General features: G+C 38.7%; 1 protein-coding gene across 1 annotated transcript; it reads right to left on the reverse strand.

Moving 5' to 3' along the window:
• Positions 1-487: 487 nt before the first annotated feature.
• Positions 488-23,475, reverse strand: serinc4 (serine incorporator 4). Its single transcript, XM_002932259.5, has 12 exons — positions 22,693-23,475; positions 20,428-20,595; positions 19,649-19,827; positions 18,940-19,019; positions 15,180-15,273; positions 13,512-13,723; positions 10,911-11,006; positions 10,473-10,599; positions 7,506-7,578; positions 7,106-7,154; positions 5,735-5,888; positions 488-2,555 (listed from the first exon to the last, which is right to left on the reverse strand). Exons 1-12 carry the CDS (start codon positions 22,777-22,779, stop codon positions 2,348-2,350), a joined length of 1,527 nt encoding a protein of 508 aa, XP_002932305.2. The 5' UTR covers positions 22,780-23,475; the 3' UTR covers positions 488-2,347.
• Between the last annotated feature and the right edge of the window lie 34 nt (positions 23,476-23,509).

Consider the following 23,509-nt stretch of genomic DNA (forward strand, 5'->3'; position numbering starts at 1 on the left):
TAGCATTGCAAATTAAGACTTTACCACCACTAAAAGTTTGTAATGAATGTACATTGGAAATCTGCATAGAGTTAAACTGTATTGTGGCGGTCTTCCCCCTTGGTTTGCCTGAATTTCCTTAAAGGAACAGTAACACCAAAAAATGAAAGTGTTTTAAAGTAATTCAAATATAATGTACAGTTGCCCTGTGCTGGTAAAACTGGTAAGTTTGCAACAGAAACGCTACTATAGTTTATATAAATGAGCTGCTATGTCAACACGGGGGCAGCCATTGAAGCTGGGGAAATGGAGAAAAGGCACAGGCACATAGCAGATAACAGATAAGCTTTGTAGAATATAATGGGGTTTTATCTGTTATCTGCTAAGTAACCTGTGCCTTTTCTCCTGTAAATGGCTGCCCCCGTGGCTACACAGAAGATTTATTATATAAACTATAGTAGTCTTTCTAAGGAAAACACACCAGTTGTACCAGTACAGGGCAGCATTACATTATATAGTAATTGCTTTTATACACGTTCATTTTTTGGTGTTACTGTCCCTTTAACTCTCATAAATGTACCCTATTTGTCCTATCACATTATGTTATGGGGGGGGGGTGCTTGTTCCATGTATGAGCTTTAGAGGCTCATTACTGCATTACATTGATACACATTTATAGGCAGTGTTACATGAAATACACACCCAGTTAGTGTCTCTAAGCACATGTAATCTGTGAAGCTACACAATCTAGACATTGATCCATCCACGCTATAATGAACCGTGCTGGGGTAGTTTAGAAACAGCATGACCTTGTCAGCCAAGGTAATTCCCTCCTGGGATCTGTGCATTAGGCTTTTATGGGACACTTCAGGTAGCTTGGGTGCTAATCTCATTATGTATAGATGAGAGCAGAGGTATGCAGACTGCACAGCTTGTATGCACATCTTATTGTGCCGCTTGTAGGCGTATGTTATACATGGCTTACAGTAAGAACATCTTGTAAAACTTATTTGGCATTTGGGGTTGCAAATAAAGGTAGAACAAACTACTGGAAACAGCAGAATAATTTGTAGCTCAGAGCTATTCACAGGAATCAACGTACCGCTAGCATATGCTGCATGGCCTCACAAAAACAACCTTTGTGAGTATATGTCATTCAGTCCTGCAGCATTCAGTGACTTTTCCAAGGGTCAGTGCCAGGAATGTCCGTTCATTAGAGATTTACCACAGTGCTGGTGCATTGATGCTTAACGTATTAAGCTTTCGGAGGGGCTCAGAAGTCACTGCTCAAGAAGTGTTAATGGTGGCCCCTGCCCCAAACAGTTACTTGTTACTCATAAACTCAGCAGTGCCTCACACAATCCAACAGCTGCTAATTATATGCCAAGAGAGGATATTTTGACATATAAATCCCTTTCGTGTCATAATAAAGCACCAACAGTTCTATTAAAAGGCCTGGATTGAGCAGATTTATGAAGAGCCATTTCCAGTAGTGTCATGAAGTTTTGTTTTGTTGCTCTGATACTCATCCAGGAGATATGCTAGCATTTTCTACTTTCTACTTAAGCAATCTATCCCTGTATATACTGTAAACTAGCAGTAGGTTTACACTTGCATTTGTAATGCGTAGTTTAGGAAAAAATAAACCCACACCCAACTCTAACCCACAAAACCTTAGCCGGCACCTGACCCAAAACCAGAAAATGTTGGCATTGTAGGACCTGTACTCAACCTGCATTCACACCTTTCCACTCTGTACACACCTTCTGCACGTGCCTAAGGTTCCAAGGCAGGGAAACTTTGTACTTCCCTAGTCTGACTAAACCCAACCCGAACCCACAATGGTTGCCCAAATTTCAAACCTCACCCACCTGACCTAAGGTTAAACCAGTAGGTCCCAGGGGTTGCGGGACATCACTAACCTGCACACTGTATGGGAATATAGGGTCCATGCACCCTCACACTTGGCAATAGAAGTTTGGTTATTTCAGCTCTTAAAGTGTCACATTTATATTATCATCTTTATCTATTGTTCTATTAAATAGGCTAGCAAGCTCATAACTGTATCTTGTAACAGAGCTAGGGAGCCTGATGTAACCTGAGCGGTTGCTGCTTTAGATGGAGTTGATGGTTACTATGCAGCATGGTCTGAATCTTTAATATATGTCTCTGATTCTTCATTCCACATAAGATGCTATTGCAAGGTCCACTGATGGGGTTGCCACCTGGCAGGTAAAAATGATGCTTGATGCCAATGTTTTATTAATAAGCTAGAAAGATAAAAACAAAGGAAGGCTGCTGTTTTTTTTCCAAAAAAGATGGCAACCCTATCCACTTACTGCATAGCAGCTGCAGATCATGGGAAGTATTATTTTGAAACACTTGTCACTCTCCTGAATTGCCTTCTTCTCAGTACGCGTGTAGGGCCACTTCTCTGGCCTGTTCCAGAAAAGCAAGTTGGTGCCAGTAATATCCACAGATAAAGGATGACACAGGTCCAGCAAGATGCTACCTTGATCCAGAATGTGGGCCAGCTGCCATGGGTGAAGATTGTTTCCAGAGTAGAATTTTCATAGCTAGAGAGAACAGAGTGGTGCACAAACATTACTCACAGTGATACTCAAACATTAGTCATGTTGTGTTTATGAGCATATTTAGGAGAACACAGTGTCACAGAAATGTGATTTTGCAATCAACCTGCAATACGCTTAGCCATTGTGCGCAGGGAATCATTTGCCTGCATTCTGGCTGGCAGCTGAGGTGTCTTGAGTCCCACTATGTGGAACTTGTACTTAAAGATAACCAGAGATATTCTAAAATGTCAAAACGAGTCTAACAGGCGGGAGAAGTCAATCCACCCCTGAGATAAATAATATATCTGGGGCATGGCCAATTCATTTCCCTCTCAGTTCTTCCCCTTTACAAGCCCACTTGTGATAACTCCAAGCTGTGCTTCCTGTGTTTGCTGCTACTCCCTTTATCAGGGGTGTGGAGAAAGATTTCTCACCTGACACTCACTGAATTATGCACATTCCCTGCAACTACAGGAACAGCACTGTAATATTTTAACCCTATTAATGCTGGTATTAAATCCCTTGCAAATTTTATGTATCTGTTTTTTAAGTGACAGAAACTCCTATTTTTTTGTTTTAGCTTTTCTAGTGAAACTCACATGCATATCTAGTCTCTATAGGTTTTGTTATGGTAGCTTGCAGCTAAAAGGTCAACGAGCCAATGCGGTCCCCGGTCAAACGAAAAATCAAACCTGCCCCATCGAAATCTGCCTGATTTCAGGCCAGATGTCAGTCAGGGAGGTCCGTCATTAATGCCCATACACGGCCTGATAAGCTGCTGAATCGGCCTAAAGGACCAATATCGGCAGCTAGAATTGACCCGTGTATGGTCACCTTAAGCCCAAAGTTATACCAGCAGCTATTTGTTAACAGTTGATAATTTACAGTCGAACACACTTGCCTCAGACTGGTGGTAGGCAGTTATATTACGGTTTGTGTGATTTAAATAAATGCTGCATAGCTGCTTAAAATCCAGTGCATTTAAAAAAATAAAGTACTGCTAAAGGACAGATTTATCAAAATGTGAGTTTAGAGGTTAATAAATACTGTAAAAACTCACCCACATTCTATTCATTTCTATGGTATTATTAGAAGCGGATTTATCAGTGAGTGAAAGGCCAAAGAAACCCCTGGGACGCAGTCTCTGGTTTGCCGTATAAATCATAACAAAGTCCTTCTCCATTTCAAAAATAAAATCTTATCTCTTGCAGCAACACTATACAGTATGTACTAACAACAGTAACCTGCTTTGCCTACTTTTAACCACCATTTCAGCTTTACTGCTCTCACAATGAAACACCCAAAACATCTCATGGCCGTAGAAAAAGCTGTTAAAATCAAGGTATGCCCCTGGGCCTTTATAAACATCTTTAGTTCTATCATTTCAAGCTTAATATCTCTAACTTGGTTAGCTGAGTCATTTTTAAGTATGAATTTCCTTTTTTGCCTCTAGTTTAAAAATTTGCTTTTTTTGTGAATGAAAGACTGATGACACTGTCTTTAATATCCCAAATGGTCCAAACTCATCAGTATTCTGCAGACTGTAGATTAAAATTATTTCCTGCAGCCAGCTGTTAATTCAACTAAAAAGAATATCTCCAGTACATGGCCAAGCAGGCACTGCCAGACCATAAACACAAAAAGGAAATGTTTTTTTTTAAAGGCTAGTGCCACACCAGGCAGGTTCTCAGAGAATTCGCCCCTGTGCTCCTAACTGCTTTCTAAAGTGCCTGCACTCAGAGCCACCAGGTTGGTCTGGATGTAGGCACATGGGGAGCATTTCAGGGCTGAAACAGTTGTACTTGATCCTAAGAAAGGTGCATGAATTAATATTGGTGGGAAAACTATCTGATTAAGTTTATTTAATATTTAAATGATTTTTAGAAAACTTAGGGCCGTGGTAGACGGGGAGAATGTAAATCACTGGTGGGATCGCATACGTGGCACCGAAATTGCGGAAGTTGCCTTGAGAGGCACATTCAAGCCGGTGGGATGGCATATCGGGGAGATTAGTCGCCCGCAACAAGGGAGATTTGTCGCGGGCGACTAATCTCCCCATCTGCCATGGCCCTTAAGGTATGGAGATCAAAATCATGAAGAGATACCTTATCCTGAAAACCCCAGGTCCAATGCATGGCTCATAATAGATCCTGTACCTGTATTATTTATTTTTTATTGTTAGATCCTAATTACTCAACTTGGCTACAGTCTTGCCACGGGGGTCCTGAAGACCAGGGCTACATGTTGAACAGCTTTATTAAACATACGTGATTTTTTTTAACATTTAACCTTTTCTGTGTAGAGAGTTGTGTATCCAATTAATCACATGCGTTTGGTCTAAATTTTAACTGAAATGTCAATGTCCTACAAAAATATCTATGGCACCCTGGGTTAGGCTGGGCAGCAGAAATATTTTCAGTCCATGGGCATCCAGCTATAGGTAGTGAGTTGAGTGGAGCTGGAAACTAAGCCCCCGAAATATCATTCAAAAGCCCCTGAAATATCCAGTGGATTTAAACCCCTGTAGCCTAGGCTGTATCTAACCTGTTTGTAACACTTGGAACACAATGTTTCCCCAGAGGCAACCCATTATTGCAGGGGAAGTGTCTTTAATGATATTTGTGTTCCTGTCTCCATAATGCACAGCAAGACTTATGTTTCCTGGCAGTTGTTGTAGGGTTGGCTTTGCCATTAAAGACTTAAATATCTTCTGCCCTGCTCATAGGTGTAAAATACACAAGGCCGAACAGAGGGATTTTCTCCCCCTCACCTTAAGCTACATATCAGTGGAAATTACAATAATTGTGAAAATGAAAAGCACTGACAAGTACCAAATATTGCCTGTTTTTTTTACAATTTTTATACTAAATGCTGTTTGGAAAGTTGTGGTATAAATAGCTTCTCTTCTCTGCATCCTTGCTGATACTATTTTAGCTTAGTAGTAACAAGGAATCACAACATTAACATTCCTGGAGAGTTGGCCAAGAAAATATCAACAGAGCAATAGAAGACATTATTATATTATAGTGCTGCGCATATAGAAAGAAAATGTCAAAGAGCCCAGAAGTACACTTCTGGTACATATCTAAACATACAGTAAATCTTGGAGAGCTATTTCTAAACAGACTCCTTCTGCAGCAGAGAAGAGTCTCTAAGCACCTGGGAATGTCCGGAATGCGCACCTGAACCAGTTGGTGAGCGTCATCATCACATAGAGAGAGGCAAGCACAAATACAAAGTGGAAGAAGGAATAACTGTAGACCACTCGCTCAGATTCATCATGTATCACTGTCTGTCCACCACTATTATCCTTGTTTTCCTCACTGTTCTGCCCTCCTGCCAGACAAAAAAAGAAAGTGTAGGTTTTAGGCCATATCATTTCAGTTGTAATATACTGTATGTTTGGACTAAGCACTCCAAAAGGAAACAGGAAGGTTGGAGTAGTAATTGAGCCTGTATCTTTCAAGAAGATCTTGACAGGTAATGATAACTTACCCAACCTGCCCTAATACAGCCACTGTACACTGGCCTACAATATCCCACCAATCAGCCTGCATTAGCCATGAAACTGAACTAGGAGGACATTTGCAAACATGGGTGAAACTTTGCACTGGGACAGTTACCTAATCAGAGATTTATTTTTATTCATTTGACCTATGCCCAGGCCTGACCAGTGATATGTACTTTGAGGATATGCCCACTATAACAGTGGAAGCAGCACAAAGGGTTCATTCCATAGCAGAGGTAGAGCAATCAGTATTCCATTCTACTTAATCATCCAATGATGGTGCATCTGCCTCTGTAGAAAATATATACCACTGGTCAGGCTTGAGGACCTGTATACTAGACCAGTGGTCCCAAACCCATGGCTCAGTGCTCCCAAACCCCGTGGCTCAGTGCTCCCAGTGGCCTCAAGAAAGATGCTTATTTTTCAATTTCTGGCAAGTTTTGGTTGCTAAAACCAGGTGTACTGCTGAATAATAGCCTCCTGTAGGCTGCCTGTTCACAGAGAGGCTACCAAATAAACAATCACAGCCCTTATATTTACATTTTAATGCAGCTCACAGATAAAAAAGGTTGGGGACCCCAGTACTAGACTGAACAGGGATAATAACCGATTGGTAGTTGGGGTCACTGCATTGCAGCAATGTAAGTGAATTTACTGCATTTGATTGTGCTTTAAGCTCAGTCTTATAAAGACATAATCTCTTTCTTTTAGTTGTAAAGTGACATTAACATTCTTCTCCTGCACAAGGAAATCAGCTTTTTGTTTATTAAGAATGTGTCCTATATACCCACAAAGCCAAGAGGGGTTGCGACACATCTCAGCTTTCAGCAATAATTATGGATCAGAGCAGGTGTCAGCCCAAACAACTACCCAATGAGTGCACTTCCCTAGGGCAAACAATTGAAGGGCAGCTTAAAACTGGCCCTGTATTTGTTCTAGTGGTGTGAGAAGAATGTTTATCTAGCCTACCAGGCACCAGATGAGTTTTCAACATCTTTTTAGAACCAGGGAGTGCCTTGCAATGCATATTTGGACAATTCCTCACCTCCTTCCTCTTCTTCTTCTTCTGGGCAGCAAAAGCAACATGAAGCTTTCTACAAAGAATAAGCATAAACAGTCAACTAAAATGGAAATCATAAAACCTCTGTTACTGATACCTAAGTATAAGCGTCAAAGGGCATGTGTGGCTTATGGTTTTGTTAAATTAAAACTTTATTTACCAATATAACCAGCAATCTGCTAACAGACTCGCCCACCCAATGAATCTACTGTATATACTTGGCATGCAGGAATCAAAGCCAGTATCATTTAGCACATTTGTTTATAAGTTCATTTTGTGTATATGTGTGTGTTTAATGGCTCTTCTTTTTGCTCTTTTGCATTTGACATTTTTAGATTGAAAAACACTGACCCACAGTTCCGAATGCAAAATGACTGCCACTAACCTGAAACTCATACGTATACACCTTAATCATCCACATAGGCCCAAACATCTCTGCCAGGTAGGATGCTTCATTGCTGTAAAATACAAAATAACACACACAGAAAAGAAAATTATTGCAGAAAATTTGTAATACCTTTATAAACCCCTCCTTTCACTGATCCTTTCCACTGCCCAATACCGCCATATTAGGATAGTCCGCCTATCCCCCTTTCATTTCCCCACCCATTTCCCTATGCAGTTTGCCCATTCCCCCACTCCAGTATTACATCACCTCCTACTCCCCCACCCAAAGGCTGGTATTACAGTAAAGGTGACAACCCTACATCATAAAGAAGATTGTGTCACATTGTACAATTAAGGACACTATTGTGACTTATCTTATTCTTGCTTTATGGCAGTCATTATATGGTCCCTAAGGTGTGTAATTATGTGCTGGGGGTTGGTGTGCTATTCACAGGGAAGGAGGAGGCATATGGATTTAAGGGTATGTCTTAATAGGGCATAATATAATTATTTCGCATATGAATGAAAGGTGATATCCCTTATACACCATTAATGTGGGTATGGTCTTAAAAGCTCTTGTGATATGATAACATGGGTGTGGTTTAAAGTGGGTGCAGTTTAAAAAAAAGGGGAGTGGTCAAAACTGGCTTCCATTATCGGCTCTCCACCATGTAGGCCAGAAAAATTCCGGCCCTCAGTACCACAGAAGTTGGACAGCACTGTTCTACTAGAATATGTGTGTCAGCTACTCAGTTTCATTCCACACTCAAACATACAGGCAGATATTTTGCCTCCATTGTGAGTTTTGAATGTGTGAGTGTATGAATATGATAGGGATCTTACACTATGAGCTTCAGTGGGGCATGGACTAAAATGATGGCTTAGTAATGCATTACCCTCTCATAACAAGGAACCAATACCGGAATTCACTATCTTTAAATGAGATGTATTGTCAAAAGCCTAAAACCCTTAAGGGCAGTAACACACGGAGAGATTAGTCGCCACGCGACAAATCTTTGTTGTCGCGGGTGACTACCCCCCAATGCCATCCCACCAGCTAGGATATAAATCGCTGTTGGGCACCGCGATTTGCCGAAGTCCCTAAAGTTGCCTTGGGAGGAAACTTTGGGCGACCGGCAAATCGTGGTGCCGCCTATGCCATCCCACCGGCGATTTACATTCTAACCAGTGGTGGGCAACTGGTGGCTCCTGTTAGGATCCTATTGATCTATAACTCCCACAACCTGCTGCAAAATTTTGCTATAAGCAGGACAGTGGGAGTTGCAACACAATAAGCAGGCCTGGATCTGTGGTGAGGCTACAAAGGCCTGGGCCTAGGGCAGCATAAATTTAGGGGCAGCATGCCACCCAACCACATGTACACTTTGCTACCATACGGAGCACTAGGAAGGGACGCGCAGAAAACTTCAGCGTTCCCATCACCTGTGCTCCGTATAGGAACAAAAAGAATGCGCATGTACGCGATTGGGAGGGGGGTGGGGCGGAGAAGGGGGTCAGCCTATGGGCGCCCTATAGTGAAATCTGGCGCTGACAATAAAATCATAACATTTTGACCGGTGTATTTTAAAGCCTTAAAGCACCTTGGAAGCATACAAGCAGCTTAGAAACCAGAGCAAAACACTTCCATCAGTTAATCAGTTAATAACTTAGGGAGATTCATTATAACAAGTGCAAGCAGTGAGTGATGGTTCTGGAGTAGTGTGAAATCGCAGCAGCTGGAGATGCATTGGAAATGCAGAGAGCAGGGCACAGATGGTGGTACAGATGGTTACACACACTGTGACAGTGAGGCCTGGGAACCGAGGCAAGGGGGAATTATGCCACCTTCTAACTGGGCTGGGCTCCTGTCTTGTGTGTGACATGAGGGTTTGCCATAAGTGCATACATAATTATATTGCTGTTATCTTACTTAAAGATACTTTGTGTTATTTAAGCTTTGCGTTTTGTGTAAATACAGAAATATTGCATTAACCCTTTGACTGCCAACAGCCATGCTTTTCTCCAGAGCGTTTTATCCATACATTGAAATTGAATGTGGAAACGCTGCGTCTACATAACTGATACTATGTAACTTTTTGTTTTTCCATGCCAGTATTCCTATAAGTGGGTAAGTGGCATGAAACCCTTTTTTTGTTGGCACCTGTTATTGGTCTCTCTCTTCTCAACTTCACACATAGCTGGCTTAATGAGAACGGATACTTAGCATGCTCAATGGACCAGCAATTCCACACATATTTCTTGTTGCTCTGTTTTTGGCCTATCATTTCCACCCTAGGCTCAGCTATCATTAGGAACAGCCATTATTTATAGCTTCTGGCAATGAGTCCTGTAGTTAAGATAACTGTAAATATTTCCATGTGATCTCTTGGCATGAGTTGTCACATAACCCAGCCCTCAGTTTACTCTTTCTTTTTGAAGGTGCCGCCTGAAAATGGCACCTTTGGTATTGAGATATAAATTACAGGTATAGGTAAGTATATTACTTACCCCTCCTGCTCTTATATGGTAGCATTCCTTCTGAGGAAGGCAAATAATTACATGAGGGGTAATGACTCCCGCAGCTAAAAATGATTGTCCTGTGAGGCTACAGTTTTATTGTTATTGCTTTCTTTCTATGCAGAACCTCTTCTATTCATAATTCAAATTCATAACTCCAACTCTTGTTCAAACCACTGCCTGGTTGCTATGGTAAATTGCACCCTAGCAACCAAGTATCTGCTGAAATACCAAAATGAAGAGCGATGAACAAAAAACCAACTAACTGAAAACCATAAAGAATAAATAAAGAATATCAATTAGAATATCAATGTCTACATCATACTAAAAATGAATTTAAAGGTCAGTTACTCTTTTAACAAACAAACAGAAATATTATTTAATGTCAAAATGTTCTGGAATTGAGAAGAAGGTGCTTGTCTATTTATAGGAATGAATGTCTACCTACCATGCAAACAAAACACAAGCATACATGATAGCTGCGCCAATTATAGCAATAGATGCGTCTTCTGTTTGTAGTCCATCTCTGCTGATGCTCGGGAAACAGATTGTGAGATTATCCCCTTTGTACTGCACTGCAGGAAAACCAAACACAGACCTGTTATCAGCACACAACTATAAAGGAAGTCGAGAAAGAAAGATTAACTGATTTTGTGATCAATGTGGGGGCACAGCTGACACCAAAAGGCACCATATTTGTTAAAACAGGATGCCATTGTTCCCTTCACTTTCATTAGTATTTATTCTGTCTGGAAAATAAATCATTTTGAGTTGAAAACATAATTATATGTAGGGTAACAAGTCTAGCAGAAATGAATACATGAAAATGACATTTATTGATGGACATTTCACAATAGAAACATCTAAAGAGTTACAAGTTACTCGCCTCTTTCTGGCGGCCGACTTGACAGGGCTGAAAAGGTGAGGTAAGTGACATAGCAACTGATGATAGAGGCCTGAAGCAATCCAGACCGGGGCTGCTCTGGGAAACATAAGGGGAAGAATCTTAAATTAGATAAATATCAAAGAATCCAGATATGGGGTGGTGGGACTGTTTTATAATATTTTGAGTTAGTTCTATTGCTGCGATTTGAGAAAATTATAGAAATTACAAATATTTTTTTTCTTTTTTCGAAAAGTGCACAAAGATCAAAGCTGACAAGTTTTGCAGTTTATCAAACTTGCATCCAGAAAAATATGAAATAAAAATCTTGCCTACTAAAACTGCCAAGCTACTGTAGTCAATGTCAATGGCAAACTTTTTATTCAGCATCTAAAAAAGTTAGTTCTTTTTATATATATATATATATATATATATATATATATATATATATATATATATATATATATATATATATATATATATATATATATATATATATATATATAAAACGGATAGTGAAGGAACCGCTTTCACAGGACTTAGATGCAAAATAAAAATATTTAATAGTACTGGTGAACTGACGTTTCGGCTGAAAACCTCAGCCTTTCTCAAAGTTACAAGACAGAGTGCAAATAGACCATAAATACAACAACTGGCGGGAAAATTCAAACAAAACCGTGAGAATGTGACGTCACAACTCCACGTAACACACCTAAAGGAGCAACCGTCCTTTATGCGGTAAGTCCATGACTGCTTTCCATTATGCCGTGCCTCTAAATAAGTAGCCGTACCTCTAAATAAGTAACTCTACATCAGTGAGGTTTCAACTAACTCGCCTTTGCTCCGATTTAGATTGTGGTCCTACATTAAGGGGCACATTTACTAATCCACGAACGTCCGAAAAGCGTCCGAATGCGTTTTTTTCGTAATGATCGGTATTTTGCGATTTTTCCGTAAATTGTCGCGACCTTTTCGTAGCCGTTACGACTTTTTCGTAAATTGTCGCGACTTTTTCGTAGCCATTACGACTTGCGCGAATTGTCATGACTTTTTCGTAGCCGTCACGCCGAGTACGAAAGTTTCGGATTCATTCAAGCTTCAGTATCATGACTTTCCTTGGTCAGGTTGGAGCTGCAGGGTGCCATTGAGTCCTATGGGAGGCTTCCAAAATCATGCAAAGTCTGAAAGGTTTGCCTGCCGTTTACGAGCGCTTACTACGAAAAAGTTGCGACAATATACGAGCAAGTCGTAACGGCTACGAAAAAGTCGCGACAATTCGCGCAAGTCGTAACGGCTACGGAAAAGTCACGACAATTTACGAAAAAGTCGTGACGGCGACGAAAAAAATCGCAAAAAATACGAAAAAGTCGCAAAATGTTCGTTTCCAATCCGATTTTTTCCCATTCGTGATTCGGATTCGTGGATTAGTAAATGTGCCCCTTAGTGTAAAACTCTATTCGGTATCCACTGCTCCTTTACTTTGTCTTATAATATGTCTTATATATGTTCATTGGTGGTAGTTCTCCCTTCTTTCTGATATTTTAAGTTCACTGTACTGCATATATGTTTCCCTCTTAACTAATATATACACCTTTACTACTGTGTAGTTTTAATACCAACATTGTTCCTTACTATTGTAATTAATTTTTTCTGATAATGATGGTATTATATGTGTATTTCCCTGCTTGACTAACTGCGTGTTTTAATAGTGGGTGGTATACGGGAATATGTCACTAGGGTTGGATAAGTGCTGTGTTACGTGGAGTTGTGACGTCACATTCTCACGGTTTTGTTTGAATTTTCCCGCCAGTTGTTGTATTTATGGTCTATTTGCACTCTGTTTTGTAACTTTGAGAAAGGCTGAGGTTTTCAGCCAAAACGTCAGTTCACCAGTACTATTAAATATTTTTATTTTGCATCTAAGTCCTGTGAGAGCGGTTCCTTCCCTATCCGTTTTTTGTTCCTGTTATTGAAGACTGCACCCAGGCATAATTGATCGGTTATACGTGAGTGCCAGTGGTTTCTACTTATATATATATATATATCAATCCAAAAGGTAAGGGTTTTAACAATATATTTAAAAAAAAAAAAAAAAAATTTTGATGAAACATTGAAGGGTGTGCTGGCCACAGATGATTATTTTCTATATATATATATATATATACTGTATATAGGAAAATCTAGGAAGTGGCAACAGGCAAAAAACATGGTTAGGGGCCTTTTAAATATACTTCATGCAATATACTTATAATATACCGGTGGTGAAGTCTAAAAATATTTGTACGCATTTGCAAAAGCTGTATTATATATGCATTGCACACATTTTTTCATTAATCACTATCATTACATTCTTCCAGTACATCTATACTAGTAGAGCATTCTTCCTCCCACCATCTCTTCTTTTTCACATAATGTTCTTAGTTTTGTAGTAAAAATGCGCTAATACCAGTATAGATTACAAATTTCTAGAATTCCGCAGGATATTGATCTGTTTCAGCTTTCTTTGGTAACAAATGATTTTATCTATAAACTTAGAAACCATTAACATCTGCAAAACTGGCCCTTTTTTTAATGGTAAGTCAGTAGTTCTCGAGGGTAACTTACTGATCTGTACACAAGGGGTGACAGAAATGAAGGACATGATGATGCATAAGACGATGTTAATGCCTATAAGTCCTTTGTTCAACATACAGCCAGCTGGGTGAGTGAAGAATTTGTAGAGGAAATAGAAAGCTGCAGAAGCTATAGAATAGAACAGCAGTGTAGCAAGTACTACAGCAAGATACCAACGCTTGTCTTTGGATGCACCAGTCAGCCTGAAAAAGAAAGGGAAAAAGGTGCTTAATGGCATAGACAGCGCACACCTCTTAATGAGCTTTACTGTACACAAGAGCTCTTCCTCCTATACGGTCACAAATACTTTAATCCTATAGAAAAGCTACATCCTTTTTTCCGTTTAAGGCAAGTGCTAAACTGCTCCTGTGCTAGCTTGCTCCATATACTTAACTGTCTGCATAGCCAAAGGGTATAATGAATGTGGTTCTTTTAAACTATTTATATAGTTGCTTTTTTGTGTTTTTCTGCTTACTACATAATTAACTTTTTGTGTTATTAGGTTGTTATGGTTGCCCTTACTTTAGCAACCAGGCAGTCATAAAATACGACAGTAAAAATCTAGCTTAAATCTTCTTTTTGGTTGCAAGACGTCAGTGGCCCAAGCAATGAGTTGGAAATGATAGGTTATAAAGGAAGAATAAAAAAAAATGTTACTCAAAACAGAAATAAAACAATTACATACTGTCTCAGTATAACATTTTCTGTATTAGATTAATTTTCATAATAAGGTAAATTGTTACTTTCAAAGGTCACTTCATCTTATAAATAACATGTATGATGCAGACAGTGATATTCTGAGACAATTTGCAGTTGGACATCATTTTTTTTCCATATTTGCCTTGTTCTGCCTGCAATTTAATTTTCTAGGTGGTTCCTGGGGTCATACCCTAGAAACCAGAAAGAATATTTACTCAGAGGCTAGATTTTTATAGTTATTGATATTTTTAGTTTTTAGAGAGAATATATATCCTTTTTATTTTAACATGAGGTCATTTAGTTGGGCTTATGTAGAAAACATAAACACTATATGAACCAGAAATAAATATTATATGATTTTCTTTAGACAGACATACCGGATTTAACAGATTAAAGGGAAGCCATTTTACTCGTTAGAGCACCCCCCTGGCTCACAATGTAATACAAGAAGAGGGACTTGAATTCCCAGAATCCATTAAAATGGAACATGGTGAAGGAGGGTTTGGATATTAATCCAAACCCTGCTTCATCATGTTCCATTCTGACAGACAGACCGTGATACAGAATCAAATATGATCAAATATGTCTGTGTTCAAAAAGAAAACAAGTATATTTATTTTTCTGAAAGTGATTCTGCACCCCCCACCCCCAAATATATAACCCCAATTACATGAGCTCATGTAAAAAAAGGGGATTATATTTCCCTTGAAGCCAAGTTATTGATATATTATCATCTCATTTTTAGTTTGCCATTTAAACTACTGCCTGGTTGCTATGGTAAACGGGACCCTTGCAACCATAACACTTTAAATGCCAAATTGAAGACCTGCAAAAGAAAAACTAAATAATTAATAACAACCTATTCTGCTAAACTTCCCTTTATTAATACACAAGCCCCAACACGCACATTTCATGAGATTGAATGGAGGAACTGTCTGCAACAAGTACAAAAGATCTCACCAATTTTTGTTCCAGGTGTGAGCGAAAGCTGTGATCAGAATCAACTGCATAAGGACGAATGAGAAGCCGCCACATACACCAACGTAGTGCCACACTGCAAGGAGCAAAACCAACAGTCACAAAATCTCTCCAACAAATTTTAAAAAACATAGCTGAATTTAAAAATGATGGGTATGTTATTGGCCCAGGGGCGGGCCAAGCACCCTAGGCAACCCAGTCGGCCACCTCGCCCCTGCATCCGCAGTTCCGTCGAGAGGGGAGGGAGTAATTGCCCCCACCGTGTAATGACAACCAGTGGGGGCAAGAGAAAGGATCGCAGAATAGGGGTAGGCAGGAGAGGTTCCTGCCTGCGCCCCCAATTGTTGCACCCTAGGCAGCTGCCTCTTCTGCCTACCCCTAGTTCCGGCCCTGTTTTGGCCCCATAGTCTTGAACCTTTAAATAACTTTGCCACTGCAGACATTAAACTATATATTCTTTGAATATTGCCTCAAATCTGAGTCGATTATAAATGATTGCTTGTCTAAAACCGAACATAGCTTAGTACATCTTGGTTTATTCTATAGAATCCCAATGCAACCTCTATTGAGCAGGATCCTCTTTACCTTGTATCTGGTATGGATGTTATACTGTATGTATGTAGGTTTATGTGTAATCTATATGTTTGATGAATACAGTGCTGTGGAATATGTTGGTGCTTTATAAATATGTGTTAATAATTTGTTAGCATGTACTGTACTTTGCTTACGTATATATATATATACGTATAGAACTTTGTAAGTGTCAAGCACTGACAATCCAACTGTACTACTACGCTGCGAACCACTGCATTTTTGGTTGCTGATATGCTAATATGGTAAAAAACTGTATTTCCATTTCACAGAAAGAATCTTTTAAGAAGTTTTTCCATTATTAGAGGAAAGGTTTAGGCCTAATTAGATCTAACAGGGGTGAATAAAATAAGGAGCTCTGTAGTTCTGTGTTAGTTCCCTGTATCCTGCTTATTTCGTAATATCAGTCTAAAGGAACCATCTGGCATCCACTGCCCCCCAGTGACACTCTTATGTAATACTTCCCCAAAACCCACTTTTTAAATCTAAAAGAGAAGGTATAAATTAAAGATAGACAGCTAGAACAACAGATAGATAGATAGATAGATAGATAGATAGATAGATAGATAGATAGATAGATAGATAGATAGATATAGATAGATAGTTGTAGTTGCCACTAAGAAATCTGGCCTGTGCATTTTTGCTTAGCTTTCTGGTACACTGATTCCCAAGAGCTCCCCAGTGCTGAGCCAAAAGTTATTTGCACCTAAGGCAAGTTCCTCTTGTCCCGGCTCCCATTCACCCCCATCTGGGGTAGTGGCAGTGGGAATCCTCCTATCAGCAGCTACAACCCATATACTGACCAGGAGGCAAACTTAAGTGGCATGTTTAGACCCAGGATACTTCTACTGTAACCTAAGACCTTTAGAAAATTTAAGACTTGGTATAGACCTACAGTAAGTCTGACTTCTGTTCCACTGACCTAACAGAACTCTGGACCAATTTCCTCTCAGGTTATCTGATGTCTGAATCAGCAGACCATCATGTTTTTGCACTATTTAATTGGTGACAATATCTACTTATACCTTAGGTCTTAGGTCTGTCATCTTATTATAGTAACAGAAATAAAGGTTAAAGGTTTCAGCAACCTGTAAAACAAAATCCAATTTATAAAACATTGTACTAGAAACTACGGAATTTCTGTAGGCAAGTTTAAACACGTTTGTAGTGGCATGACTGCTTCATACACAATATATCCATTAGCTGCAATATGATTTATTTATGTACTTGTAGCATTTAATAAACACTAATTTGCTACTATTGTTATACAGCACAATTTATTTCTCATTTTTGTAATCAGACTAATTGTGTCAAGGAAATTTTACAAGCCTCTGTATTATAGTGTTCACTATTCCCATTGTCAACTATAATGGGAAAATACTTGTTTTGTAATCTTTCCTTTATGGCACTAATTTACTGGTCTAATACAGGTATGTGAAGTACAGGTATAGGACCCGTTATCCAGAATGCTCGGGACCAAGGGTATTCCGGATAAGGGGTCTTTCCGTAATTTGGATCTCGTTACCTTAAATCTGCTAAAAAATCAATAAAACAGTAATTAACCCCAATAGGATTGTTTTGCATCCAATAAGGATTATTTATATCTTAGTTGGGATCAATTACAAGGTACTGTTTTATTACTACAGAGAAAAAGGAAATCAGTTTTAAAATTCTGAATTATTTGATTAAAATGGAGTCTATGGGAGACGGGCTTTCCGTAATTCGGAGCTTTCTGGATAACGGGTTTCCGGATAAGGGGTCCGATACCTGTATTATCAAGAATGCTCGGGACCTGGGGTTTTTTGAATAAGGGGTCTTTTTTGCTTCCAGTAAAGATTAATTATATCTTAGTTAAGTTGACGTACAATGCAGAAAAAAAGGAAATGTTTTTTAAAATTTTCAATTAATTGATTAAAATACAGAAAATGGATTCCATACCTGTATAGGCAGGATATGGTCTGTCCTAGTCACCCATACCAACCACTAAGAATTGGAATTGGAATTTCAGTAGATATCTGGTGGCTAGGTCCAGTTTACCTTAGTAACCAGGCATTGGTTTGAAAGAGAGACTGGAAAATTACTAGGAGAGGGCCTGAATTGAATAATAATAAAAAGTAATTATGTCAATGGCATTGTAGCTTGCAGATGGCTACCAGCAGGTCAATACTAACATTCAAAACAGGCCCAGGCAAAAAACAGAGGCCCAAACATCCCTGTTTATGGCATCTTACAACAGCCCCACTGGCATCTGATTTGTGATGTAAAGAGAGAGAGTCATGTCCTGAGCCTTTGGCTATTTTCCATTTATATGTTTAGGACTCTACAATGAACTCCTCTGATTTTTCATAATAACCATTTACCACTTTATCCATAAAGCAGACCAATTATTTATTACGCTTCATGTGTGGGGGCCAGATTATAGGAAAATGTGGGGGGCAGAAAAACATTTGAAGAGCCCAGTCATAAAGGGTGCTTTCAAGTGCTTTCAAATAAAGGTATTTTGCAATAAAATTGTGGACATGTGTGAGATTACTTAACTGAAATGCTGCAAATAACAGGAAGAATCTCCCATTTTACTAAGTAAATCAAGTTTCATTTTCCTTGTTTCCTTTTTTCTGTAATAAAAGAGACTTTTTATGTAAATCCACATTGCTGGCAAAACAATCCTATTGGTTTTATTTAATGTTTAAATGTTTTATTTTAGTAGATTTAAGGTATGGTAATCCAAATTACAAAAATAACCCTTATCCAGGAAAACCCCCAGGTTCCAAGCATTCTGGATAATAGAACCCATATCTGCACTTATCTGGAAGGCCTATGGCCAGGAATTTGCTTTTCCAAATTTAGTGCTACACAAGAAATGCATGAGAAATCACCCAAGCTAATTAAGTGGTAATCTGTTGGGTGGCTCGCTGTTCACTCTTCATGACTATAAATACATAACAAAACCAACAAGAATCAAATGTACTCATTTGCAGGAAATGCACAAATCAGTTATACATGGAGGTAAGGCATACTGGCTAAACATTTGTCCACTTTAAATATTTACCACAATTAGGAGTGAGATGTACCATTTCATAATACATGACTACTTTCAGCTGCTGGCAGCTTTGCATTATCCCATACTAACCTAATTGGAGAATAACCTTACCTTTTATAAAATAATCACTGGGGATGAAGAAGGCCGCAACACACATTCCAACTAAAATCACGAGTTTTAAAAACCAAAACCTAAACAAAAATATAAAAACAAATAAGTAATGTAAATCACAATATTTTTACATGATGCTATATTATCTGAGAATTTCCTTGCTACTCTCCCAGTGTGGCCAGGCCCAAAAACCCTACAAAGCACAGCCCTTATCCATGCCTAGATGTGCATCATGGTCTTACTAACATATCACATTTCTTGGGTGGGATGGTTTTCCTCCAAGTAGTGATGTGCAGGACAACAAATCGACCCATGTCCAACCCTAACTTATTCAGACCTAACCCTATGCCTCCATTACTCATATACCTTTACTGTAGTGTCAAGATTTTACTATGAAGTTATCAAACAAAAACACAAGATGTTACCTATTTCCTAGACATATTGCCAACTTTAGCTTCTGACAACTACAATGGGGAGATTAAGTTCATAAATACATTCTGTTTAACCTTCCTGATCAAGACAGTAATTGGTAGAAAGCAAGAAGCTAACGCCATTGTAGTACTTTGTGCTTTATTAAAAAAGGTATGATTTATCCTCTTAAAGGTCCAACATATAAAACACAACATTGCCACCAGGTACAGTGAACACTTTGCATCTCAGGCTTCCATAAATCTAACCACAATATATGTTGAACTGAAGGGAATTTTACCCATTGTGGATCATTGCCCTGAACTCCTGAGTAGACTTCACATTCAGAAGAAAAACGGAGTGTAGGAAATAAAAGGAAACAGTTCCAAAGCAGACCCGGTATACTGCTGAGTAGCCCACTAACATGTCGCAGTCTTTTCCTCCAGGCAACTGTTTGCAAATGGAAGAAAACCAAGGCAACTGCAATAGAAAATAGAACACGATTTTTAGAATAAAATATGCACATTTTGTACTAAGGTATATTTTTGTGTCATAGATTCCATCTGGGAAAGAATGTTTAAGAATTTATAGGTGAACACTACAATTATAATACAGGTATGGGATCCCTTATCCAGAAAGGAATTACAGGAAGGCCACTTCCCATAGACTTCATTTAAATCAAATAACTAATTTTTTATAAAACTGATTTCCTTTTCCTCTCTACTAATAAAAAATTACCTCACAGGGACTGCCTGCTGTAATAGGAACTATTACTTGGATGATATATGTACTAAGCTAGCCCATGGCTTATAAAGGCTGGTAGAAGATTCAGCATCTTCTATGTAATATTAGTTTTGTGCCTTGCCCTAGCCACATTCTGAAAAAACATTGGCACATAACTGCCAGTCACAGTAATCTGTAAAAAATAAATAAAATACATATAGTGAGGAAATTCATTGCTACTGGTCTATTAGAGGCTATAGTATTTTATTATTTATTGAAAAAATTGCTTTGTCCCTCAATAAATAGGATTGTTCATTTTAATGAACTGTTCGTTTGTACAAATAATGTTCTACTCACGTTTTCCTGAAAAGCCTCTGACGCCTTCTTGGAAAGCATGAGGCAGCAGACTGTGGAGGCCAGAATGTGGAACAGTGTGTAAAGGAGCCTGGTTCCTGTTGAAACTTTAATACTGGGGCAGCAGGCACAACAGAATGAACAGGGTGAGGGGCCACAGCAACAGCATATCTAGGATATAAAAGAAGCAAAAAACAATGTCATGTTGTCATGAATAACTAAACCTTTAATAGGTATGTAATGAATTCAGTACATTATCCAATACTTTTTCAAGACCAAAGTCAAGTTTTACCAACAATGCAAAGCTTTAAGTTCTTCTAAGCAGGGCCTGTTAGCCAGATGCATCATGGGACATTAAATGGTATGTTTCACATTTACGTGGAACTGTATGACCTTGGGAAAGAACTTATTCACACAAATGTACTGAAATGAATTATTAAATCCTTTGGATCTGCCAGCTCAGTTGTTACTTCTCTATAATTTTATTAAATGTAATCAATTAAATCTGCATGCAAGACTGTATTTATATATACATTTATATATGCCAGGTATACACATAGTAGGACAGTACAAGGTGGCCCTTGTTATCTACATTTTCTTGTAATACCAAATCCAAAAACCTTTGGATTTTGGAAGGTGCTGGGTGCTAATGTGTCAAAAAATAGTTACTGCTTAATAGTCTAGCAGTATAACACAGCAACTAATACAAGTGCCTATTAACTTGTGTCTCTGGGGGTTTAATAATCTTCAGGCTTTTTATATTTTACACAAAAATATATACAAATATATATATATCCAAGTATGGTGCACATAGAGAAAAAAATGGTATTGCCTGGATGCAAGCTTATCAACAAAACATTATAAAGCACCAAAAAACGCACTCTCAATACTTGCTTAAAGTAAGTGGTGTTTATTCAACGTTTCGGATCCAAGCTAGAGCCGTCTTCAGGACACAGTGCTTTTTTGCTTTACTGTATGTATATATATATATATTGCTGTGTTCAGTAAACAGGGAACAGCATAGATGGTCAATAAAGTTTCAAATGATTGCAAGAGTAGCACTGTGCTTGGAGGCATAAGGTGATTTTAGATACTGTTACCTCAAACCAAGCCCGGACTGGGACTCAAAATAGGCCCTGCCATTTCAAGTACACAGAGGCCCAAACAGTGACTGCCTATGGTATTTTACAGCAGCCCCTCTGGCATTTGCCAGAATTCTTAGATTGCTAGTCCAGGCCTGCATCAATTCCAAATACTAAGTACATAAATGTAGATCTTTATATCCCAGCTTTCTTAGGAAAACCCCCAGGATAAGAAACAGAGGTGTTACTGGCTTTGATGTTTTACACTGTTGCATGCTAATTGTTAACAGAAATGGCTAAAATTTACAGCCTCGACTGTTAGCCATTTCTGTTAACAATTAGTATGCAACCCTCCCCCCAAATGCAATTATTTAGTATACACAAATATTTAAACAAATGAGTAACTTTCTTATAATTTAGCAGACAACATTTCCTATATTACATGCATCTTAGATTGACAGTATATTGCACCTACTACCACTTCTGTAGGGCCCCACGTGGGCAGAGCCCTGGGCAGCTGTCTTTACTAAAGACAATTCTTTTGGCATATATATATATATATCAATGTTAAAATACAGAATATTTTTTTATTATGCTATGAAAAATATGTTATGATACCTAGATGCTGTGAAACTATATTTACATTTAAAATGAATAATCAATTATATGTATGAAACATTTTTTCTGCTTAGACAGACGCACCTTTAAAAGATAATAACTCAATAACTAAATCAAGCATCATTTATAAGAACAGTGGAACCTAAGCGGAAACCTCACTGTCATAATCCAATGGAAGATTTATAAACTGATTGAATGATGGAAGGCACTGAAAAGGAGTAATCCAACCACAGAGGTGAAGGTAAGCCCACTGCTGACATAATGCCTAATCAAAGTATAATTAAACAATGTGAAATAGAAATCAGGTCACCGGGGCAGCAAAACAATGATACCATTGACTGTGCCATCAGTGCCACAATAATATGGTACCCCTAAAAATGGAAAGCAGTGAAAGCAACAAATACCCTTTCTGTGTCATTATTACTTGGAGATCACTGCCTGCCACTAATTCCCACACAGACCAATAAGTTTCATGCTTTGTGGGTGAATAATTTATTTCCCATTGCAAAAGCTAAGGCAATTTAATCAGTGCTATTTGATTCTACGTATACACATTATAAAGTCTTACCTGGTAAGAGGCAGAATTCAGGACATCTCTGCACAGCCTATTTCTTCTCAGGGCTTTCTGAACAGACATTTCATCCATCAGCCTCATTATCAAATGTCATTAACAAATCACTTTTGAGTCTTTAGAACTTTTGCTCATGATTTTCTAACTATAAATCAGTAAAAGGCTATTAGTGAGCATGCCATCTGAAGGTACCATTCCTAAAATCTGCAGGTAGCATTTCTTGGTATTGGATGTGAATCTTTCTATGCTGCACTAATATTCCAAGAAATAGTAAAGAGCATGATGATGATTGTGTTGGTTCTGCACAAAAGCCAGTTGTTGCTACAGGAAACAGGTATTCCAGGAAATTAATGCGTTTGCCTCCAGTTCTAAATTTCACTTAAATCACATACATGGATGGACTCCTAAGTGGTGTTCATGATATATGAAACTCATGACATTTCCAGTCTTGTCAGCCCAGTGCTCCTTAGAATCAGCAGGTACTGTCAGTTTGCATTTTTGGTGCATTAGATTGCTGTCTTGGTTTTACTTCATCCTTATCTTTGCTTTTAAGAATATCATCAATTTCATCTTCTAGGATATTCCAGCTCCTGGTTAGGCAAGATAGTGAAATAATTCTCATAGCAGCTCAGCAGCATCAGCTCAGCAGCATCAGTTCTTTTACATTTTGATAATCAAAGGGTCCATGAATCCACACCGTATGCTCCAATTTAGCATACAGTTCTTTAACACGCACACAGATTAGCCTGTGATTGACAGTAAGCTCAGCCGGCTTCATACCATCTGCACAGGTGGGGGGTAGGGGTGTGGGTGG

This window comes from Xenopus tropicalis, chromosome 3 (assembly GCF_000004195.4).
Source record: "Xenopus tropicalis strain Nigerian chromosome 3, UCB_Xtro_10.0, whole genome shotgun sequence".
Lineage (NCBI taxonomy): Eukaryota > Metazoa > Chordata > Amphibia > Anura > Pipidae > Xenopus > Xenopus tropicalis.